The sequence below is a fragment of the Molossus molossus genome, unplaced genomic scaffold, assembly GCF_014108415.1.
Source record: "Molossus molossus isolate mMolMol1 unplaced genomic scaffold, mMolMol1.p scaffold_m16_p_14, whole genome shotgun sequence".
In the NCBI taxonomy this organism is placed as follows: Eukaryota; Metazoa; Chordata; class Mammalia; order Chiroptera; family Molossidae; genus Molossus; species Molossus molossus.
In genome coordinates this window covers 63,274,520-63,294,027 of record NW_023425349.1, presented here as the reverse complement: position 1 = coordinate 63,294,027, position 19,508 = coordinate 63,274,520, and the positions used below count along the sequence as shown (strand labels likewise).

General features: G+C 43.4%; 1 protein-coding gene across 1 annotated transcript; it reads right to left on the bottom strand.

The window, feature by feature from the left end:
• Window positions 1-15,289: 15,289 nt before the first annotated feature.
• Window positions 15,290-19,027, bottom strand: LOC118629319 (spermatogenesis-associated protein 31D1-like). The gene has a single exon (XM_036260359.1). It carries the CDS (start codon window positions 19,025-19,027, stop codon window positions 15,290-15,292), a length of 3,738 nt encoding a protein of 1,245 aa, XP_036116252.1.
• Between the last annotated feature and the right edge of the window lie 481 nt (window positions 19,028-19,508).

Below are 19,508 nucleotides of genomic sequence, written 5' to 3'. Positions count from 1 at the left end.
TAGATTTTTGATGGAGTCTTTAGGGTTTTCTATGTACAATATCATGTCATCAGCAAATAATGACAGTTTCACTTCCTCCTTTCCAATTTGGATCCCTTTTATTTTTTCTTCATGTCTGATTGCTGTGGCTAAGACTTCCAGTACAATGTTAAATAAGAGTGGCGAAAGTGGACATCCCTGTCTTGTTCCTGTTCTTAATGGAAATGTTTTTAGTTTCTGTCCATTGAGTATGATGTTGGCTGTAGGTCTTTCATATATGGCCTTTATTATGTCGAGATATGATCCCTCTTTTCCTACATTGCTGAGCGTTTTTATCAGAAATGGATGCTGGATTTTGTCGAATGCTTTTTCAGCATCTATTGATATGATCATGTGGTTTTTATTCTTTATTTTGTTTATGTGGTGTATCACGTTTATTGATTTGCGAATATTGTACCAGCCTTGCATCCCTGGAATGAATCCCACTTGGTCATGATGAATAATTTTTTTGATGTATTTCTGGATCTGATTTGCTAATATTTTGTTCAGGATTTTGGCGTCTATGTTCATCAGGGATATTGGCCTGTAGTTTTCTTTCTTTGTAGTGTCTTTTTCTGGTTTTGGAATTTGAATTATGCTGGCCTCATAGAACATGTTTGGAAGTCTTCCTTCTTCTTGAATTTCTTGAAACAGTTTGAGGAGAATGGGTGTTAGTTCTTTCTTGATTGTTCGGTAAAACTCCCCCGTGAAACCACCTGGGCCTGGGCTTTTGTTTGCTGGGAGAGTCTTGATTACCTGTTCAATTTCCTTAGTTGTTATTGGTCTGTTCAAGTTTTCTATCTCTTCCGGGAATAGTTTTGGGAGACTGTGTGTTTCTAGAAATTTGTCCATTTCGCTTAGATTGTCAAATTTGTTGCCATATAGTTTTTCGTAGTAGCTGTTAACAATCTTTTGTATTTCCGTGGTGTTGGTTGTTACTTCTCCTCTTTCATTTCTGATTTTGTGTATTTGGGTTCTCTCTCTTTGTTTCTTGGTGAGTCTAGCTAAGGGTCCATCAATCTTGTTTATCTTTCGAAAAACCAGCTCTTTGTTTCATTGATCCTTTGAATTGTTTTTTTGGTCTCTATGTCATTTATTTCTGCTCTGATCTTTACTATTTTCTTCCTTCTACTTGCTCTGGGGTTTTCTTTTTGTTTGCTTTCTAATTCTTTAAGTTGTGAGGTTAGACAGTCAATTAGAAATTTTTCTTGTTTTTTGAGGTAGGCCTGTAGTGCTATGAACTTCCCTTTCAGAACTGCTTTCGCTGCATCCCATAGATTCTGTGTTGTTGTGTGTTCATTTTCATTGGTTTCCAGGAAGTTTTTAATTTCTTCCTTGATCTCCTCGGTGATCCATTCATTGTTTAATAACATGCTATTTTGCCTCCATGTGTCGAAATGTCTTTGCATGTTCTTGTTGCAATTGATTTCTAGTTTCATGCCATTGTGATCTGAGAAGATGCTTGATATGATTTCAATCTTCTTGAACTTGTAGAGATTTAGTTTGTGTCCTATTATGTGGTCTATCTTTGAGAATGTCCCATGTGCACTTGAGAAGAATGTGTATTCTGTAGTTTTGGGGTGTAATTCTCTGTAGATATCTATTAAATCCATTTGGTCTAGTGCTTCATTTAGAGTCTCTGTTTCCTTGCTAATTTTTTGCCTAGAGGATCTATCCAGTGCTGTCATCAGTGTGTTGAACTCCCCTGCTATGATTGTATTGTTGTCGATTTCTCCTTGGAAGTCCTCCAGAAGATTTTTAATATATTTTGGTGCTCCTATATTGGGTGCATATATGTTTATCAAGGTTATATCTTCCTGTTGGATAGATCCTTTCAATATTATGTAGTGGCCGTCTTTGTCTCTAGTTATGGTCTTCATTTTGAAATCTATTTTATCAGATATGAGAATTGCTACCCCAGCTTTTTTTTGCTTTCCATTTGCTTGGAAAATTTTTTTTCCATCCCTTCACTTTCAACCTATGTGAGTCTTTTGTTGAGAGGTGGGTCTCTTGTAAACAACATATAGATGAGTCATGCTTTCTTATCCAATCAGCTACTCTGTGTCTCTTTATGGGAGCATTCAATCCATTAACGTTTAAGGTGATTATTGATATGTACTTATTTATTGCCATTTTTGTTTAGTGTGGTTCTATTTTTCTTCCCATTTCTACTGCTAATTACAGCAGTCCTTTTAACATTTCTTGCAGTGCTGGTTTGGTGCTAATGTATTCCCTTAGCCTTTTTTTGTCTGGGAAGCTCTTTATTTGATCTTCTATTTTGAATGATAGCATTGCTGGGTAGAGTAGTCTTGGATTCAGATTCTTGTTTTTCATGACTTTGATTACTTCATGCCATTCTCTTCTGGCCTGTAGTGTTTCTTGTGAGAAGTCAGCTGAGAGCCTTATGGGGTTCCCTTTGTAGGTAACCTGTTGCTTATCTCTTGCTGCTTTTAGGATTCTCTCTTTGTCTTTAATTTGTGGCATTTTAAATACTATGTGTCTTGGTGTGGGCCTGTTTGGGTTCTTCTTACTTGGGGCTCTCTGTGCTTCTTGAACTAGAATGCCTTCTTCCTTCACCAAATTAGGGAAGTTTTCTCTCACTATTTTTTTGAATATATTCTCTATCCCTTGCTCATTTTCTTCTTCTACGGGGACTCCTATGATACGAATATTATTATGTTTACAGTTGTCCCATAGTTCTCTTAAGCTGTCTTCCTGTTTTTTAATAGTTTTTTCCTTTTGTTTTTCTGATTGGTTGATTTTTTCTACCCTGTCTTCTAATTCACTGATCTGGTCCTCAGCTTCCCCTACTCTGCTTTTTATTTTTATTTTTATTTATTTATTTATTTATTTTTGTACAGATAGAGTGGGAGGGAGAGAGAAGAAGGGAGAGAGAGTGAGAAACATCGATGTGAAGGGACACATCGAGTGGCTGCCACCCGCACGACCAACCAGGGCCGGGGACAAACTGCAACCGAAGTACGTGCCCTTAGCGGGAACCCAACCCGGTTCTCTCCGGACCGCAGGCTGATGCTCTAACCACTGAGGCAAACCGGCCAGGGCCCTACTCTGTTTTTTAAACCTTCCAATATGTTTTTCATTTCTGATATGTCATTTTTTATCTCTTCTTGTTGGTTTTTAATTTCCAATTGGCTTATTTTCAGTGTCTCTATGTCCTTACTCATGCTGTTCAGCTTCCTCAAGATCATGGCTCTGAATTCTAGCTCTGTTAACATGCCTAATTGCTCCACATTGATCTCATCTTCAGTGGAGATCTCTTGCTCTTTCATTTGGCTTCTGTTTCTGTGTTTCACCATTTTGGCTATCACTGTGGGCTTTGGAGCCTGTCAAGTTCTCCCTGTGGGTGTTGGTGTTCTGCTGTTTGTGGCTCCCTCTGCTGTGTTTAGATGAGCGAGGGAGGACCCACGTTGAACACCACTGTCAAGTCTTACTTTCCTGGTTAAAGTTGCCAGCCCAGGAAATGTACTGTTATCCTCTAGCTTTTTGCCTGGAGGATAGCAGTCTAGGTTAACTGATGAGTTTTGGGTTGTCAGTTGATTGAAAAACTCCCTCTGGTGCTCAGCCAAGGGGCTTTCAGGAGGGTGGGGCAGATGCTGGTTGTTAGTGAGCCTCAATTAACACTTCAATGGCCCACAGGGTGGGGTTGGATCTCCGAGGGAGGGGCTGCTGCCTCTCCTCAGAACCCTGGGAAGGAGCAATGTGGCCACCGTCCTGAGTGGCTGCACTCAGCCAAAGCTCTGAGCGCCCTCCAAACCTCGAGTGTCCGGACACAGCTCCAGTCCAGTCTGCCCTCCCTCTGCCGGAGCCCAAGGTGAGTGGCTGTGGCTGTTTTAGCCTCTGTCCGGCTCTGCGCTGTGGAGCCGCCTGGGAGTGTAACCCGCGGGCACTGCTCCCAGCTAAGGCTGCTGCCGAGCTGCCGACCGTGGGTTCCCAGCCCTGTCTCGCGCCTTCGCAAGCCTACCGGGATCCAGTCGGTGTCCCTCGTTGTATGGTCCTCGCAAGCTGATTTTCTGTTGCTTTTTCCCATTGATTTGTCTGTGTTATAGTTGTTATTCCAGTTTGGTTCTGGGAGACGGTCTGTGTAGCTCAGTTCACTCCGCCGCCATTTTTCGGTTCTGCCATTAATTTTTTGACGTTAATTTTGTATCCTGCTACTTTGCCAAATTCATTTATTAAGTCTTGTCAATTTTAGATGAAGTCTTTAGGGTTTTCTATGTGTAATATCATGCCATCTGTGAATAATGACAGTTTCACTTTCTTCTTCCCAATTTGGATCCCTTTTATTTTTTCTTCATGTCTGATTGCTGTTGCTAAGACTTCCAGTACTATGTTAAATAAGAGTGGTGAAAGTGGGCATCCCTGTCTTGTTCCTGTTCTTAAGGGAAATGCTTTTAGTTTTTGCCCATTGATCATGATGTTGGCTGTGGGTCTTTCATATATGGCCTTTATTATGTTAGATATGATCTCTCTATTCCCACATTGCTGAGTGTTTTTATCAGAAATGGGTGTTGGATTCTGTGGAATGGTTTTTCAGCATCTATTAATATAATCATGTGATTTTATCTTTCATTTTGTTTGTGTGGTTATCACATTTATTGATTTGCAAATATTGTATCAGCCTTGCATCCTTGAAATAAATCCCATTTGGTCATGGTGAGCAATTTTTTTAATGTATTGCTGGAACCGATTTGCTAGTATTTTGTTCAGGATTTTGGCGTCTATGTTCATGAGGGATATTGGCCTGTAGTTTTCTTCCATTGTAGTGTCTTTTTCTGATTTTGAAGTTAGAATTATGCTGGCCTCACAAAACGAGTTTGAAAGTCTTTCTTCTTCTTGAATTTTTTGGAATAGTTTGAGGAGAATGGGTGTTAGTTCTTCTTTGAATATTTGGTAAAACTTCCCCGTGAAGCCATGCAGGCCTGGGCTTTTGTTTGCTGGGAGATTCTTGATTACATCCACCATTTCCTTAGTTATTATTGGTCTGTTCTAGTTTTCTATCTCTTTCTGGTTCAGTTTTGGGAGACTATATGTTTCTAGAAATTTGTCTATTTTGCTTAGATTTTCCAATTTGTTGCTGTATAATTGTTCATAACGTTTGTTAATGATCCTTTGTATTTCTGTGGTGTCACTTGTTACTTATCTTTCATTTCTAATTTTGTGTATTTGGGTTCTCTCTCTTTGTTTCTGATGAGTCCAGTTAAGTGTCCATCAATTCTGTTTATCTTTCTGAAAAAACCAACTCTGTGTTTCATTGATTCTTTCAATTATTTTTTTGGTCTCTATGTCCTTCATTTCTGCTCTGATCTTTACTCTTCCTTCTTCTTGCTCTGGGGATTTCTTTTTGTTTGCTTTCTAGTTCTTTAAGTTGTGAGGTTAGAAAATCAATTAGAATTTTTTCTTGTTTGTTGATGTAGGCCTGTAGTGCTATGAACTTCCCTCTCAGAACAGCTTTTGCTCTATCCCTATTTCTTCTACTAATTATAGCAGTCCTTTTAAGATTTCTTGCAGTGCTGATTCCGTGTTAACATATTTCCTTAGTCTTTTTTTTTTTTCTGGGAAGCTCTTTATTTGACCTATTTTGAATGATAGCCTTGCTGGATAGAGTAGTCTTGGATTCAGATCCTTGGTTTTTATGACCTTGATTACTTCATGCCATTCTCTTCTGGCCGTAGTGTTTCTGTTGAGAAGTCAGCTGATAGCCTTATGGGGGTTCCTTTGTAAGTAGACTGTTGCTTATCTCTTGCTGCCTTTAGGATTCTCTCTTTGTCTTTAATTTTTGGCATTTTAATTACTATGTGTCTTGGTGTGGGTCTGTTTGCTTTCTTTTACTTGGGGCTCTCTGTGTTTCTTTAACTTGAATGCCTTCTTTCTTCTCCATGTTAGGGAAGTTTTCTGTCACTATTTCTTCAAATATATTCTCTAACCCTTGCTCATTTTCTTCCTCTTTGGAGACTCCTATGATGCGACAATTATTATGTTTCCAATTGTCCCACAGTTCTCTTAAGCTGCCTTCCTGTGTTTCAATTGTTTTTGCCTTATGGTTTTCTGATTGGTTGATTTTTTTTTTCTACCCTGTCTTCTAATTCACTGATCCAGTCCTCAGCTTCCTCTAGTCTGCTGTTTAGTCCTTCCAATGTGTTCCTTATTTCTGCTATGTCATTCTTCATTTCTTCTTGGTGGTTTTTCATTTCCATTTGGTTGATTTTCAGTGCTTCTATATATTTACTGATGGTGTTGATGTTCTTACTCATGCTGTTGAGCTTCCTCAAGATCATGGCTCTGAACTCTACCTCTCATAACTTGCTTAACTGCATTTCATTTATCTCATCTTTAAGAGAGGTCTCTTGTTCTTTATTTGGAATCTGTTTCTTTGTTTCACCATTTTGTCTCTCTCAATGGGTTTTGGAGCCTGCCAAATTTTCCCTGTGGGTGTTGGTGTTCTGCTGTTTGTGGCTCTCTCTAGTAGTTTTGGATGAGCATGGGAGGGCCCACATTAAACACTACTTTCAAGTCTTACTTTCCTGGGTAGATTTGCAAGCCCAGGAAAGGTTCAGTTATTCTCTAGCTTTTTGCCTAGAGGATATTAGTCTCAGTTACTTGATGAGCCTTGGGTTCTCAGTTGAATGAAAAACTGCCTCAGGTATTCAGCATATGAGGATTTCCCAAGGGTGGGGCAGATGCTAGTTAGTATTGTGCTTCGATTTGCATTTCTTTGGCCTAGCTGGGTGGTGTTGAATCCCCAAGGGAGGGGCTGCTGCTTCTCCCCAGAGCTCCAGGAAGGAGCAAGATGGCCACCATCCTGAATGGCCACAACTCAGCAAAAGCTCTGATCGCCCTCCAAATTCTGAGTGTCCCCACACAGTTACAGTCCAGTCTGCCCTCCCTCTGCCAGAGCCTAAGGTGAGTGGCTATAGCTAATTTAGTACTCTGTTTGACCCTCTGCATTGTGGAGCCAGCTTGGGATTTTAACCCTGAGACGGCTGCTCACAGCTAAGACCAATGCTGTGTGTGGGCTCCCAGCTCCCCTCTTGCACCCTCACAGACCTACCAGGCTTCATTCAATGTTCCTGGTTATATGGTCCTCTCAAGCTGCTTTTGTGTTTCTTTTTCCTGATTATTTGTCTTTATTTTAGTTGTAATTCCAGTTTGGTCCTGGGAGATCATCTGTGTAGCTTCCATTCACTCCACTGCCATTTTTTTTTTTTCTTTAACCCTCATTTGAGGATATATATATATTTTTTTCACTTTTTGTTCAGATAGAGTGGAAGGAAGAGAGAGAAACATCAATGTGAAAGGTATACATTGAGTGGCTGCCACCCGCATGACCCAACCAGGGCCGGGACAAACTGCAACCAAAGTGCATGCCCTTAGCGGGAACCAAACCTGGGTCTCTCTGGATCGCAGGCTGACGTTCTAACTGCTGAGCCAAACCTGCCAGGGCACTCCAACGCCATTTTGAAATCCAGTACCACAGCTTTTTTATCCATAAACTGGTGGGCACTAGGGCTGTTTCCCGGTTTTGGCTACTGTGAACAGATCGGCTATGAACATAGGGGTGCATGTATTCTTTCTGATTGGTGTTTTGGGATTCTTAGGATATATTCTCAGAATTGGAATCACTGGGTCAAATGACAGTTCCATTTTTAATTTTTTAAGGAAACTCCACATTGTTTTTCACAGTGGCTGCACCAGTCTGCATTCCCACCAACAATGCACTAGTGTACCAATTTCTCCACATCTTCTCCAGCACTTGTTTGTTCATTGACTTGTTGTAGCCCTTTTGGAAGGTGTGAGATGATACTTCATTATTGTTTTAATTTGTGTCTCTCTGATGACTAGTGATGTTGAGCATTTTTTCCATATATCTATTTGCCATTTGAATGCCTTCTTTGGAGAAGTGTCTATTTAGGTCCTTTGCCCATATTTTAATTGGATTGTTTCTCTTCCTGGTTTTAGTTGTGGAAATTCTTTATATATTTGGGAAATTAACCCTATGTCAGATGTAACATTGGTGAATACGTTCTCCCATATAGTGGGATCTCTTTTCATTTTGTTGATTTCTTTCACTGTGCAGAAGCTGTTTAGTTTGACATAGTCCCATTTGTTTTCTTCTTTCCTTTGTTTCACTTGCATTATATTGGCAAAAATACTAATATGAGAGATGTCTGAGATTTTCTTTACTGCCCATGTCTTCTATCATTTTTATGATTTTAGGACTTACATTTAAGTATTTTATCCATTTTTAATTTATTATATGGCATAAGAATTGGTCTAGTTTCATTCTTTTGCGTGTACCTATCCAATTTCCCCAACATTTATTGAAAAAACTGTCTTTACTCCATTGTATGGTCTTGGCTACTTTGTCAAATATTAATTGACCATAAAAGCGTGGGTTTATTTCTGGGCTCTCTGTTCTGTTCTATTGATCTGTATGCCTGTTCTTCTGCCAGTACCAGGGTCTTTGAATATAATGGTCTTGTAGTATAATTTGATATAAGGTACCATTATTCCTCCAAATATGTTGTTCTTTTCAAGATTGCTGTGGCTCTCTAGGGTCTTTTTTGGTTCCATATACATTTTTGGAATTTTTTTCTAGATCTGTGAAATATGACATTCAAATTTAATAGGGATTGTGATGATTCTATAGATTGCTTAGGATAGTATGGAGATTTAAATTATGTCAATTGTTCCAATCCATGAACATGGATTCTTTTCCTCAGGAAAAAACAAACAAACAAACAAAAAGACACCTGATAGAAGAACAAGTGTCCTGCAAAGTTTTGAGGAGAATGGGAAGTGTTCCTTTTCTGAGCAAAACCTTCTCCTTCATGAGTGTCCCAGTCGTTCTCATCTGCAGGAGGAGATGGCCTCAGTTTGAAGAGTGAAATAAAAGAAAGCATGAGAGAGCAGAGCAGACTGTTCTCATAAACATAAAGCATGACAGAAAACGAGGGCATGGCACACCCACGCACCAGTGACAAACATCACTAAATTCTCCAGTAGTCCTTTTACTGCCAATATCCCTGGCTTCCTCTTCTCTCTGCCCAGTCCCTTCTCTCCCCACAACATGTTTGATTCTTTATTTTACACAGCAATTGTGCTAGTCCACAACACACAGATCAAGCTCATCTTCATTAGGGAGTGGGCTTCTCTTTAGCATAATTTCTAATGAGCATGACTGTGATTATATTTAGCAATACATTTTTGTTTTTTTGTTAATTACACCGATGGTTACTTTTATAAAACCTTAATGGTTGTTTTCCCCATCTACTTTTTAACTTTTCACCAAAATGCCTACTGGATCTCTGTATCTTTTGAAATAATGTAGTTTATGTTGATATTGTAGATGTATTTATTTCATCTTCTCATTCCAGATAATCCTTTCATAGTTATAACCACTGCAGCATCACAATTAGATTATAAACTGCCAAAATAAAGCCCTGTGTCATTTCCTTACTTTTCTTGCCTGCATTCCCTCACTGAGTCTGGGAATCAGTCTTGGCCCCAGACCCTCATCCTCTCCCTCCCATATAAGGATGTTTTACTAGAAGTGACAGCTCCATTCTTGATGTGTCTTCTCCTGCATCCCCAGCTTCACCATCGTCTCCAACCAAAAGCAAGGAAACTTGAAGCCTACCATTCCCTTATCCTTCCTTGACTGCCAGAGGTGTCTCTATTCAGAAAAATATTTCCACTTATCTTTGTACTTCTGATACTGTTTTCTTATAACAAGACCGGTCCTGACTATCCCTAAGGTCCCTAGGATTCACAGTTGCAAAAATATTTGTTAAGATCTGAACAAGGTAAAGCTACACCAAAACATTTTCCAGGTGAGGAGGCATTATAAAAATGGCACATTGAGACTGGCTGGTGTGGCTCAGTGGTTGAGCATCGACCCATGCACCAAGAGGTTGCCAGTTCCATTTCTGGTCAGGGCACATGCCCAGGTTGTAGGCCAAAACTCCAGTGGGGGGCATGAAGGAGGCAGCCAATCGATGCTCTCTCTCACTGATGTTTCACTCTCTCCTTCTCCCTTTTTATCTCTCTAAAATGAATTTAAAAAGCATTTTAAAAATGAATAAATAAAAATGGCATATTGAGTAGGTTCTTTAAAAAGTGGCCTTGTCATAGAAAGGAAAGGCTGAGAGTCTGGTACAGATTCAAGGAGACTAGAGACAGGACAACTCAGTGCAGTGTGTGCTGCTGGACTGAGTCCTGTGATGAGGTTTAAAGAGCCACAGAGGACAGCACACGATAGATTGACACAAATAGAATATGAAGGGGAGATTAGTGAAAAGTTTGATGCCAAATGTTATGCTATTGAAGGGACTAACTGCACTGAATGAAAGAGAATCTTTTTCTTAAGAAATATACAATGGAATATTGAAGGAGAAAGTGCGTGATGCATGAACTCAAGTACGTAGGAATGCACGCATGTTTTTCATCTGTGTGTGTTCATATATAGGGAGGAAGGGGAGGGAGGGAAGGAGACAGAAACAGAGACAAACAGAGACAGGGAGAAGGGAATTCACAACTGTGTCAAAATGTTAGTAGATAAATCGGACAAAGGGTTTCTGGTTTTATTATGCATGCAAGTTTTTCACGTTTGATTATTTTCAAATGAAAGCATTATAAAAAGGGACCATTGATTGTTTTCCTGAATGTCACCTGCCCTCTGAGATTTCTGGCTTGACTTCCACAGCTACCACCACCCACCCAGACCCCAGAGGTGCGCAGTGCCAGCTGTAAGGCAGTTGTCTGCTGCTGCCCCAGGCAAGAAACCTGGCGTCCACTGCACACGTGAAGCTCGCCAGCTTTTCTGAAGGATTTTACAAATTACTGGAGATCGGCATGCCTCCCCCCAAAGAATAAAATGTTTTCTTAAATGACACAAAATAATAAAACTCAAGGTGTTTACCGCATGGAACCCCTCGTTCCCTGTCAGGGCCCCCAGAGGGTTGGTCTCGGGGTGGTGGTGACTGGGTTTGCCAGCACTTCCTCCGCTCTGCTGCTGACGGAGCCTCCGCCCCTGGATGCCCAGCTTCCAGAGACGTGGGGACACCTTGTCTTGTCCTCTCCCCATTTGTCCTTCTCAAGAACTTATTCCCTTTTAATCCTTGTTTTACTTTCAATAGAGTTCACACACCATACAATTCACCCACTTAAAGTGTATAATTTCATGATTTTACTATATTCACAGATAGGTACATCTCCACATTCCATTTTAAAATATTTTCATGACTTCAGAAAGAAATCGTATATCCTTTAATTATCATCCCTCTCCTCCCCTTCCCCACCCCCCCGTCCTGAGCCACCACTAATGGATTCTCTGTTTCTCTAGTCTCCTCTGTTCTGGACATTTCATATGGATGGAATCATGTGATCATTTGTGACTGGTTTTATTCACTTAGCATTGTGCTGTCAAGGTTCATCTGTGTTGTAACATGTAATAATATTTTTTATTGCCAAACCATATTACATTGCATGGATATACCGTGTTTTGTTTTGTTTTTTTTTTATCCTCACCCGAGGACATTTTTCCATTTTTTGTACAGATAGAGTGGGAGGGAGAGAGAGGAAGAGACAGAGAGAGAAACATCGATGTGAAAGGGACACATCGAGTGGCTGCCACCCGCACGACCAACCAGGGCCGGGGACAAACTGCAACCGAAGCACGTGCCCTTAGCGGGAACCGAACCCGGGTCTCTCCGGACCGCAGGCTGATGCTCTAACCGCTGAGCCAAACCGGCCAGGGCTACCGTGTTTTATTTAGCATTCATCAGTTGATGGGCATTTAGATTGTTTCCACCTTTGACTCTTAGGAGTACTGGATATCACTGCTCTGAACATTTGTTTACAATTTTCATTTCTCGTGAGTGTATAGTTAGAGGTGGAATTGTTGGATCATATAGTAACGGCCATTTTGCGGAAGGGCCAGACTATTTCTCAAAGTGGCTGCCCCATTTCTCATTCCCACCAGCAGCGTTTGAGGGTTCCACTCTCCACATTCTCAGTGAAACTTATCTGAATTTTTTTATAATAGCCACTTTTTGTGTCTGTTGCCAGATCATATTGTTTTGATTTACATTTTTTTCTAATGGCTAATGGTATTGAGCATCTTTTTACTTTTAATGGCATTTAGGGAAGAAAAAGATAAACAAGTGTGTCTGATCTACTATGTTTAAGTCATGTTCATGCGTGACAGGAAAATTTTCTTCCAAATAATTGAAAACATATAGCGATGCCGATTCTGTAGTTTCTACTTGTATACATTTAGCATTTAGCATAGTTTCTGTGTGACTGAGGAACAGCAGTGCTGTGCACCGGGTTTGCTCTGTGAGATTACGTCTCGTATGCAGTTGAGAGAAGCGTTCACTCACCTGACCCCTCAGGGTTGACTGACAGGCGAGCAGACCTGATGCTGAAGCCTCAGAGCTGGACGCCGGCACGTCTGCGCAGAATCAGGGTGGTCCACGCGTGGAGACCATCAAGAGCAGTGAGCGCGCGGACATGCGCACAGAGCATGTGTCCGAGAGACGGACGACCAGGTGTTCAAAGGGCCTTTTCACTGTGCTGTGAAAATGGGGTGTATTACGCAGGCCAGGTGATAATTGTGGGAGTTGGCTGAGGGCACAAGGGAAGATGTATTGTTCTGTCTGCTCTTATGCATGTTTAGACATTTCTGTGTTAAGCTTTACAAAATAAAAGATGTTGGGTACCTCACAAGGAGAGGAAGGGGGCAAAAGGGACCTGGCAGGGGTGCACCAGGCCACCAAGAGGAAGGTGGCTCCAGGGAGTGTCAGTCCTTTGAGGTTGGGAAGGAAACCTCTTTCCGTATAACAGGGAGGAAAAAGGAAAGGAAGAATGTTAAAGTGTTTTTGTTTTTGTTTTTTTTTAAGTGTTTTGTAGAAAAGTTCCCATCGCATGGCCTCTAGCTCCTCTGTGAACTGTGGTCCAGCACATCTGTGGAGGAGTGGAGGTGGCCTCAGTCTGGGGAAGTGAGACTTGAAATACTTTTGAGTAGCTCTGGGGAGAGAACAGACTGAGGAAACAGGGACCTAAGCTCTATTTGTTTTGTTCACATTCGTAAGCGTGACATCTGTATTTGTGGAATGAATGAATGATTTCCAGGTAGTTCCGGGGCACCAGTAGAATTTACTGTGAGATTTAATCCAACAGTGATCAGTTACTTGTAGGAAGACATCCCTGGAAAAACATTGAGTTGATATTTTGCCAGACAGGAAGGATTAAAGGGGACTAGGAGGGGCCCATTGTATTGCACCTTTTTGAATGTTACCTGATAGACTATCAAGTCCACCGGGGTAAGGGAGGAAGACAGGAGATTTGTGGATTGACAGAGAGTGAGTGGAAAAATGACCTGGAGTTGAAAATTAACAATGAGCATCTATGCTGAAAGGGTAGGGGGTGAAGCCAAATGTTTGTATGTCAGACTGGACTCCCGAAGGCACAGATGTGCCTGGTGATAGCTCTACGGTGTGGCAGTACCTGCACTGCAGGGAAGTAAAGGGCCCTAGATGAGACGATGTAGGAACTGGGGGCTGGGTTACTGGCTGCTTGTCCACAGGACATTAGAGCCCTCCACTGCCTGCTCCCCTCTTCAAGTTCCCTGCCTGGGGCCCATGCCACCTTTCTGTCCCTACTAGGACTTTCACCTAATCTGCACCTTCTCTGTGATCCCAAGCTTCAGACATGGTAGGGCAAATGCATAACTCTGGACAAGAAGATACATGTGTGGTGGTGAGAGAGGGCTGTGGTGCACATCTGCGGTTCTTGTTTTGTGTTTCTCTGTACACCCAGGATTCACAGGGCTCACTAGAAAAGCTCCCTGAAGTTCCCACTAGGACACTCACTCCATTTGTGATTCAGTCTGTGCAAGTGGACTTGCCTTCCCTCCCGACCGCTGACCTTAGGTCAGTAAGGGTGGGTATGTGTGCAGCTTTGGCCAAAAAAACCCCCCAAAAAACAGCATTCCATGATGGTCCATGATGAGCCCTCAAATATCTGTTACCCTTGTTCACAGTCAAGAACTCACCTCTGGCTCATGAGCCGCAGGTGTTCTGGGGAGATCTGTTATAGCTCCACGAAGGCCATGAATATCCAAGGTGACATCTCCACCCTGATAGGGGAACTGTGCACACCAAGGGCAAGATCGTATATATTTCCACCCAGCATGGACGGTAGGAAGACACCAAGGTCACCTTTCCCATAGACAGGGATGCCATGCCTGACGATGTCCCTGCCAATACTGATCGAGTACTCGAGGAACAGCCGTGCCTCTCTGGTGTAACACCTCAGTGTGCTGTGCTGTGCTCTGATCAGCCCCGGCAGGTGGAGCTTAGGTCAGTGTGAGGAAGCTGGGAGCAAGGCAGTGTCCCAGTGTGGGGCTGACGAGCCATCAACCATTGTTCCACCCGCAAAGTCACTCTTTCCCTTTATTGGCTCTTCCTTTCTCACTCACTCTAAGGCATCTTTTTCTTTTCAGCTTTATTCTACCTGGGAGGTAGGTGCCTGCCTGGTTAACATTCATTCCTACCACTGAGAGCTGAGTGATGCTTTTGCTCAGCTTGAAGAAATAACTGGAGATGGGAACCAGTTCCCAAGGTGACTTTCCAGTAGGCAAACTTCAGTGTCAAAGTTAAAGTATGTGCTTCCCGAACCCATCAATGTGACCCACAGAAATATTTTTGAGAAGTTTTTAAGCTATTTCTAGACCTACCACAACCAGCCCAGGACCCACTTTGGTAGTATCCCCCCAAACACCCCCATTCAGGGTTCACCCACCTGTGGGATCCTCGCATAAAGAATGATTAAGCCCCCGTCTTTTCTTCTCTGATATTTTCTGAGAAACATACATGTCCTTGATCTTCTTTAGCTGTAGAAGACCTGCCTTCCCCCCTGCCCTAAAGGATATTAACCATTCCCTGAGGGGGAAGTCGTGGGCTGCTGTCCCTGTTCACTAAGGCTAAGCTAGGAGGTAGGAGGCAGTGTGAGTCCATGTCCACAAACTTCATCGGGAGGAAGTGGGCTTCAGGGGAGGACACGTGATTGTTTCTCAACAAGAGCTCCAGGGGACTGGTTGTTTTTGGAAGCCAAAGGAAATAGCAGCTGAGCTAACTCCTTCCTTTTCTTAAGCTCAAGACTTAAGATACCCCAAACCCATGTCCCAACACAAACACAGGAAAAGCATCACTATTATTAGATAAACATTTATTAGTCAAGTCAGTATTCTTCACATGGAAGGAATTATTTGGGGCTGGGAAAATTTTTTCCCCTGGAAATTTTGAGAAAGGGTTTTTGGTCTAAGTCGTAGAGACTGATCTCTGAACTCAGTGCCTTCAGCAGTGGTGAGAGCAGCAGGAGGTCCCTGGGCAGCTTGAGGCCTGTAGGTGGGGCTCGGACGGGGCACAGTCCCCCTGCGGGGCACAGACTGGGGGTGCTTTTGACATACTTGCTGGTGCTTTAATGCCACAACTTTCTGGGGGTGTCCACCTTCGTTTCCGATATGTCTGCTACTTGTGGAACTCTGGCCAGCAAAGACGGGTGCTTGGAGGCCAGATTTCATATTCGTCACTTTATAGGAGGGAGTCCTGGAGTTGAAAGGATGCCCCTGGACAGGCTCTGCCCGGGCCCCCACTGCTGCCTTCTGCTGAGCTTTCCCGAACTCCACTGCCAAGGGAAGGGGCTCTTGAAAGCAGGTGGTATCGACTGCATGCCGACGCCTCTGTTTCTCTTCTGGGAACTTCCCAATGTCAGACCTGACTCTCTGAACTTCCATCCTCCCAGGAAAGGGGGTTCTACTTTTGACTGGGCCTCTGCTCTGTGCAGATGATATGGGCCTGCCCTTGTTCTGGGAGTGTTCTTGCTCTGTGAATTTTCTTTTGGGATGAAGCCACTGAAAAAAGGTCTTCATTTTATTTACAAAAAGGTTATCGGGAGACTGTCCCATCTGTGATAGGGTCTGGGGAGGCTTCCCATCAAGCATCTCTTCTAATGCTTTGTCCTGAGGAGGAAATCTCTTCCCTCTAGCTTGGGAAGTCCTCAACCCTGCATCTCCTCCACCAAGCTCTTCTGATCGGGAGCCTGCAGGTCTCACTTTCTTTGTATCTGGTGGTGAATTCTTATCCTCACACATCCTTAAGACCTGCTTAGGAACCCAAGGTTCCTGCTGCTGCTCCATACTGACTTCTCCTTCTTCCAAATGGACATGCAGCACCTGGACATCTCCTGTGTCCCCACCAGAGACATTATGAGCATGAGTCAGGGAGGCTTTGCAAATAAAACTATCTGAGTCATGGCTCATGTCAGTGGGTTGGCTTTGGGTCCGGCAGTGGTAACCCTGCTCCAAATTAGACTTTAACTCATCAGTGAGTTGCTTCTGTACGTAGCATAATTTGGGATCTTGGAGAACTAATAGATTTGCTGGGGACCCTTCAGTGGTCACCGTAGTCTCTCCTTTAATCTCATTCACATTTATCTTTTGAGAAATTCCTGGCTTGCTGGTTGTTAAGATATCACCAGTTGTGGATTGAAGAGAACTGAGTTCATTGGCCCTAACTATCTCTCTGGACACAGTGGGCATGGAAGCAGGTTCTGACTTCTCCCCATTTGTGCCCTGTAGTATTTCTGCTCTGTTACTGGCATTCACACTATTATCCTTTGGCTCATGCCTGGTCCCTGCTTGCCTTGCGGGCAGCTTTGGGGGTTGAACATCGGGTATCAGAGCATAACTCTGAATTGTGTTGTCAATGATGCTGTCTGTGACTGGCAGAAGAGGCTGTTCAGCATTCCAATCTCTCTGAACTTCCTTTGCAATTTCGTGTTTAATATCTGAGGGTGATTGTCTCAGAGCCCCCTGTCCATCGCTGCCCATGGCAGGGAGGGGGAGCTTCAGGACAGAAGCTGAATTTTCTGTTTTCATTTCAGTCCCATGAGGGGATTCAGAGCTTCCTCTCAGGGGCGTGGATCCCCCAGATTTTGGACTGAACAAGGAATGGGATGAAGTATCTTTTTTAAAGATTTCTATGGACTCAAGGACTTTGGCAGGAAGGCCCAACAACATACACATACCAAAGCTGGTAATGTGGGCTTCCAGCAACTGCTGTGTACTAGACTCAAGGAAGGAAAGCTCCTGGCATGTACTCAGGCAGTAGTCCCCACCCACTGGGGCTGGCGCACTGCTCGATGCTACATTGGTGTGGGGTGTTCCAGGTGAAGTCTGCACAATGCTGTGCCATGAACTATGCACAGTCCCAGGGAGCTTGCCCATATTAATTTCCTGTAACTTCTTGCTCAGATGTGTTTTCAGGACCTTTTGCAGTAGCTTCGGACTTATATCATCCCCTAACATTGAGTTGCCTCCTGGCAGTCTCATCATGTAACTATCTAGGTCTTTCTCAGTGTCATTTGTCACATCCGTATCTGAAGAACTCTCAGAGTCGCTCAGCAGATGATCTTTTGGATCATCTTCTTGGCTCTCTCCTTCATCTGTCTCATCTGTCTCCTCCTCCTCCTCCAGCTGAAATATTTTTGAGCCCTTCTCACAGAAGCTTCCTGATTGGCTCAATCTAATATTTATATTTTTGCTACACTGGCCCTTGTACATAGAGATCCATGAGAGGCCATACGTGCTCTTTGACTCAGATATGTCTTTGCGATTTCTCAGAGGCTTCATCAGTGACAGGGACTCATGGACCCTGCGGGGCAGCCCCCACCGGTGTTGGATGAGCCTCTTTCTAAGGTGATGCTCAAACTTCTTTCGAAGTTCACTGCTGAGAGGAAATTCTTCAAAAGTGATGGAGACTGAAGCAGGAGCCCTGGGGCGCCAGCAGTAAGGAATGGTGGGAGCTGAAGGATAGGCGGCTTCCTGTGAACTTCGCACCACAGAGGGTAAGCCCCACAAACTTTCCTGTTTCTTCTTCAACACATTCCATTCCAGGTCTTGAATTTCAGATGAGGTGAGAAAATGTAATTCATTCTGGGGCCCATGGAAACGTACTCCACAGACTCTAATCTGGTTTGTGGGACTGGGTGGTAGGATCAGGGGTGGGGATTGAAGGTGGGCTTGGGGTTGGATCTGAGTGAGAGGTAGTGGCTGGGATTGGGGCAGGGTTGGAGGCAAGGGTTGAGGTTGGTCCTCAGGCAAGGATGCAGGTAGGAAATAAGGAAGTGCTTGGTATTCTTGGCCTGTGGAGTCATTCGAGATGCTATTGAAAATAAAGACTGAGGAATAGTCACCTGAGACATGGACAGCACAGGGCAAGGACTCACTGTGCAAAGACGGAAGACCCCAGCAAAGCTGGATAATTTTTTTCTTTAAAAGGTCCTCCCAGGTCTTAGGATACGAGTACTGCTGTACTGAGTCATGCTTATCAGAGCTGAGAAATAAGAGGTGTCTAGGATCTATAAGTTTGGCTGCAGAGTCTCCCCCAAAAGAGGTCTTTGGGAAATTGAGGGCAGAAAACTCTTGATAGAAATCACATGGTGTCAAGGTTGAAGAGAACAAGTCTTTGGGTTTGGGTGGAGAATTGTGCCCTGGGAATTCTGATTCTGAGGGAGTGAAAGGCTCTGGAGACAGGGTTTGACCCGGTGATGAGAAAGGCTCAGGCAGAGGAGGTGGTATTTTGTCTCCTGGAGGGACTGCTGAGATGGCAGAGGACTGAGTGAACAAGGCCTCAGTGACAGGAGCGGTGGAAGCCAAAGGGGACAGAGAGGGAGTAGAATCTTCCAGGGCCTCTGAGTACAGCAGCTCCTTGATTTCAGCGGTTGCATTATTACACACCTCACAGGAGGGGTCTGGACATAAAAGCTGACGAATGCGGTTGGTATCATGATGCTGGCCCAGGGGGCTGCAGGAGACAGGAGGCACAAAGCTGCAGCCAGGACCAGAACAAGGAGGGGAGGACCTACTGGCCTGGTAGGGGTGGGGCCACCTGAAGCCTGCTGCCCCTTCCCATTGTTCCACACCCATGACTTCACAGTGCACTGAATTGCACTCACCCCAAGGCATTCACTCACATTCCTGTTTCTATGGCAACCCATCCCATGACTATGGAAGGCTCTACTGAATCCCTGGAATTGCATAGAACATGCTACAGAGAGATCAGGAAAAAGGGGGAAAGACTAGTCACCTTCTCAGGATAGAAATCAGGCTAATGTTCTCCTCCTCTTCCCTGTGGTTATATCTCGAACCTGGGAGACCTGGAGAGTGGGTTAAATGCAATAAATGTAGTTGCATAGGCATTAAACAAGAGTCTATACATGACAGACCATTGGGATATGAGACTCTCAAAGTCCCAAGAATTAATAGAGAAAGTCAGATGGTCAATGATAATATTAATAAAGTCCCTATGTGTTTGTTACTTCACTTATAATGCAATTTTATACACATGATCTCATTGGATGTTCAAAGCCACTCTGAGAATCAAAAAGGTTAATGGATACAGCAAAGA

Bases quoted from the DNA above. Each gene is read 5' to 3' on its own strand.
- LOC118629319 (XM_036260359.1), bottom strand. From the start codon at position 19,027: ATGGGTGTGGAACAATGGGAAGGGGCAGCAGGCTTCAGGTGGCCCCAC.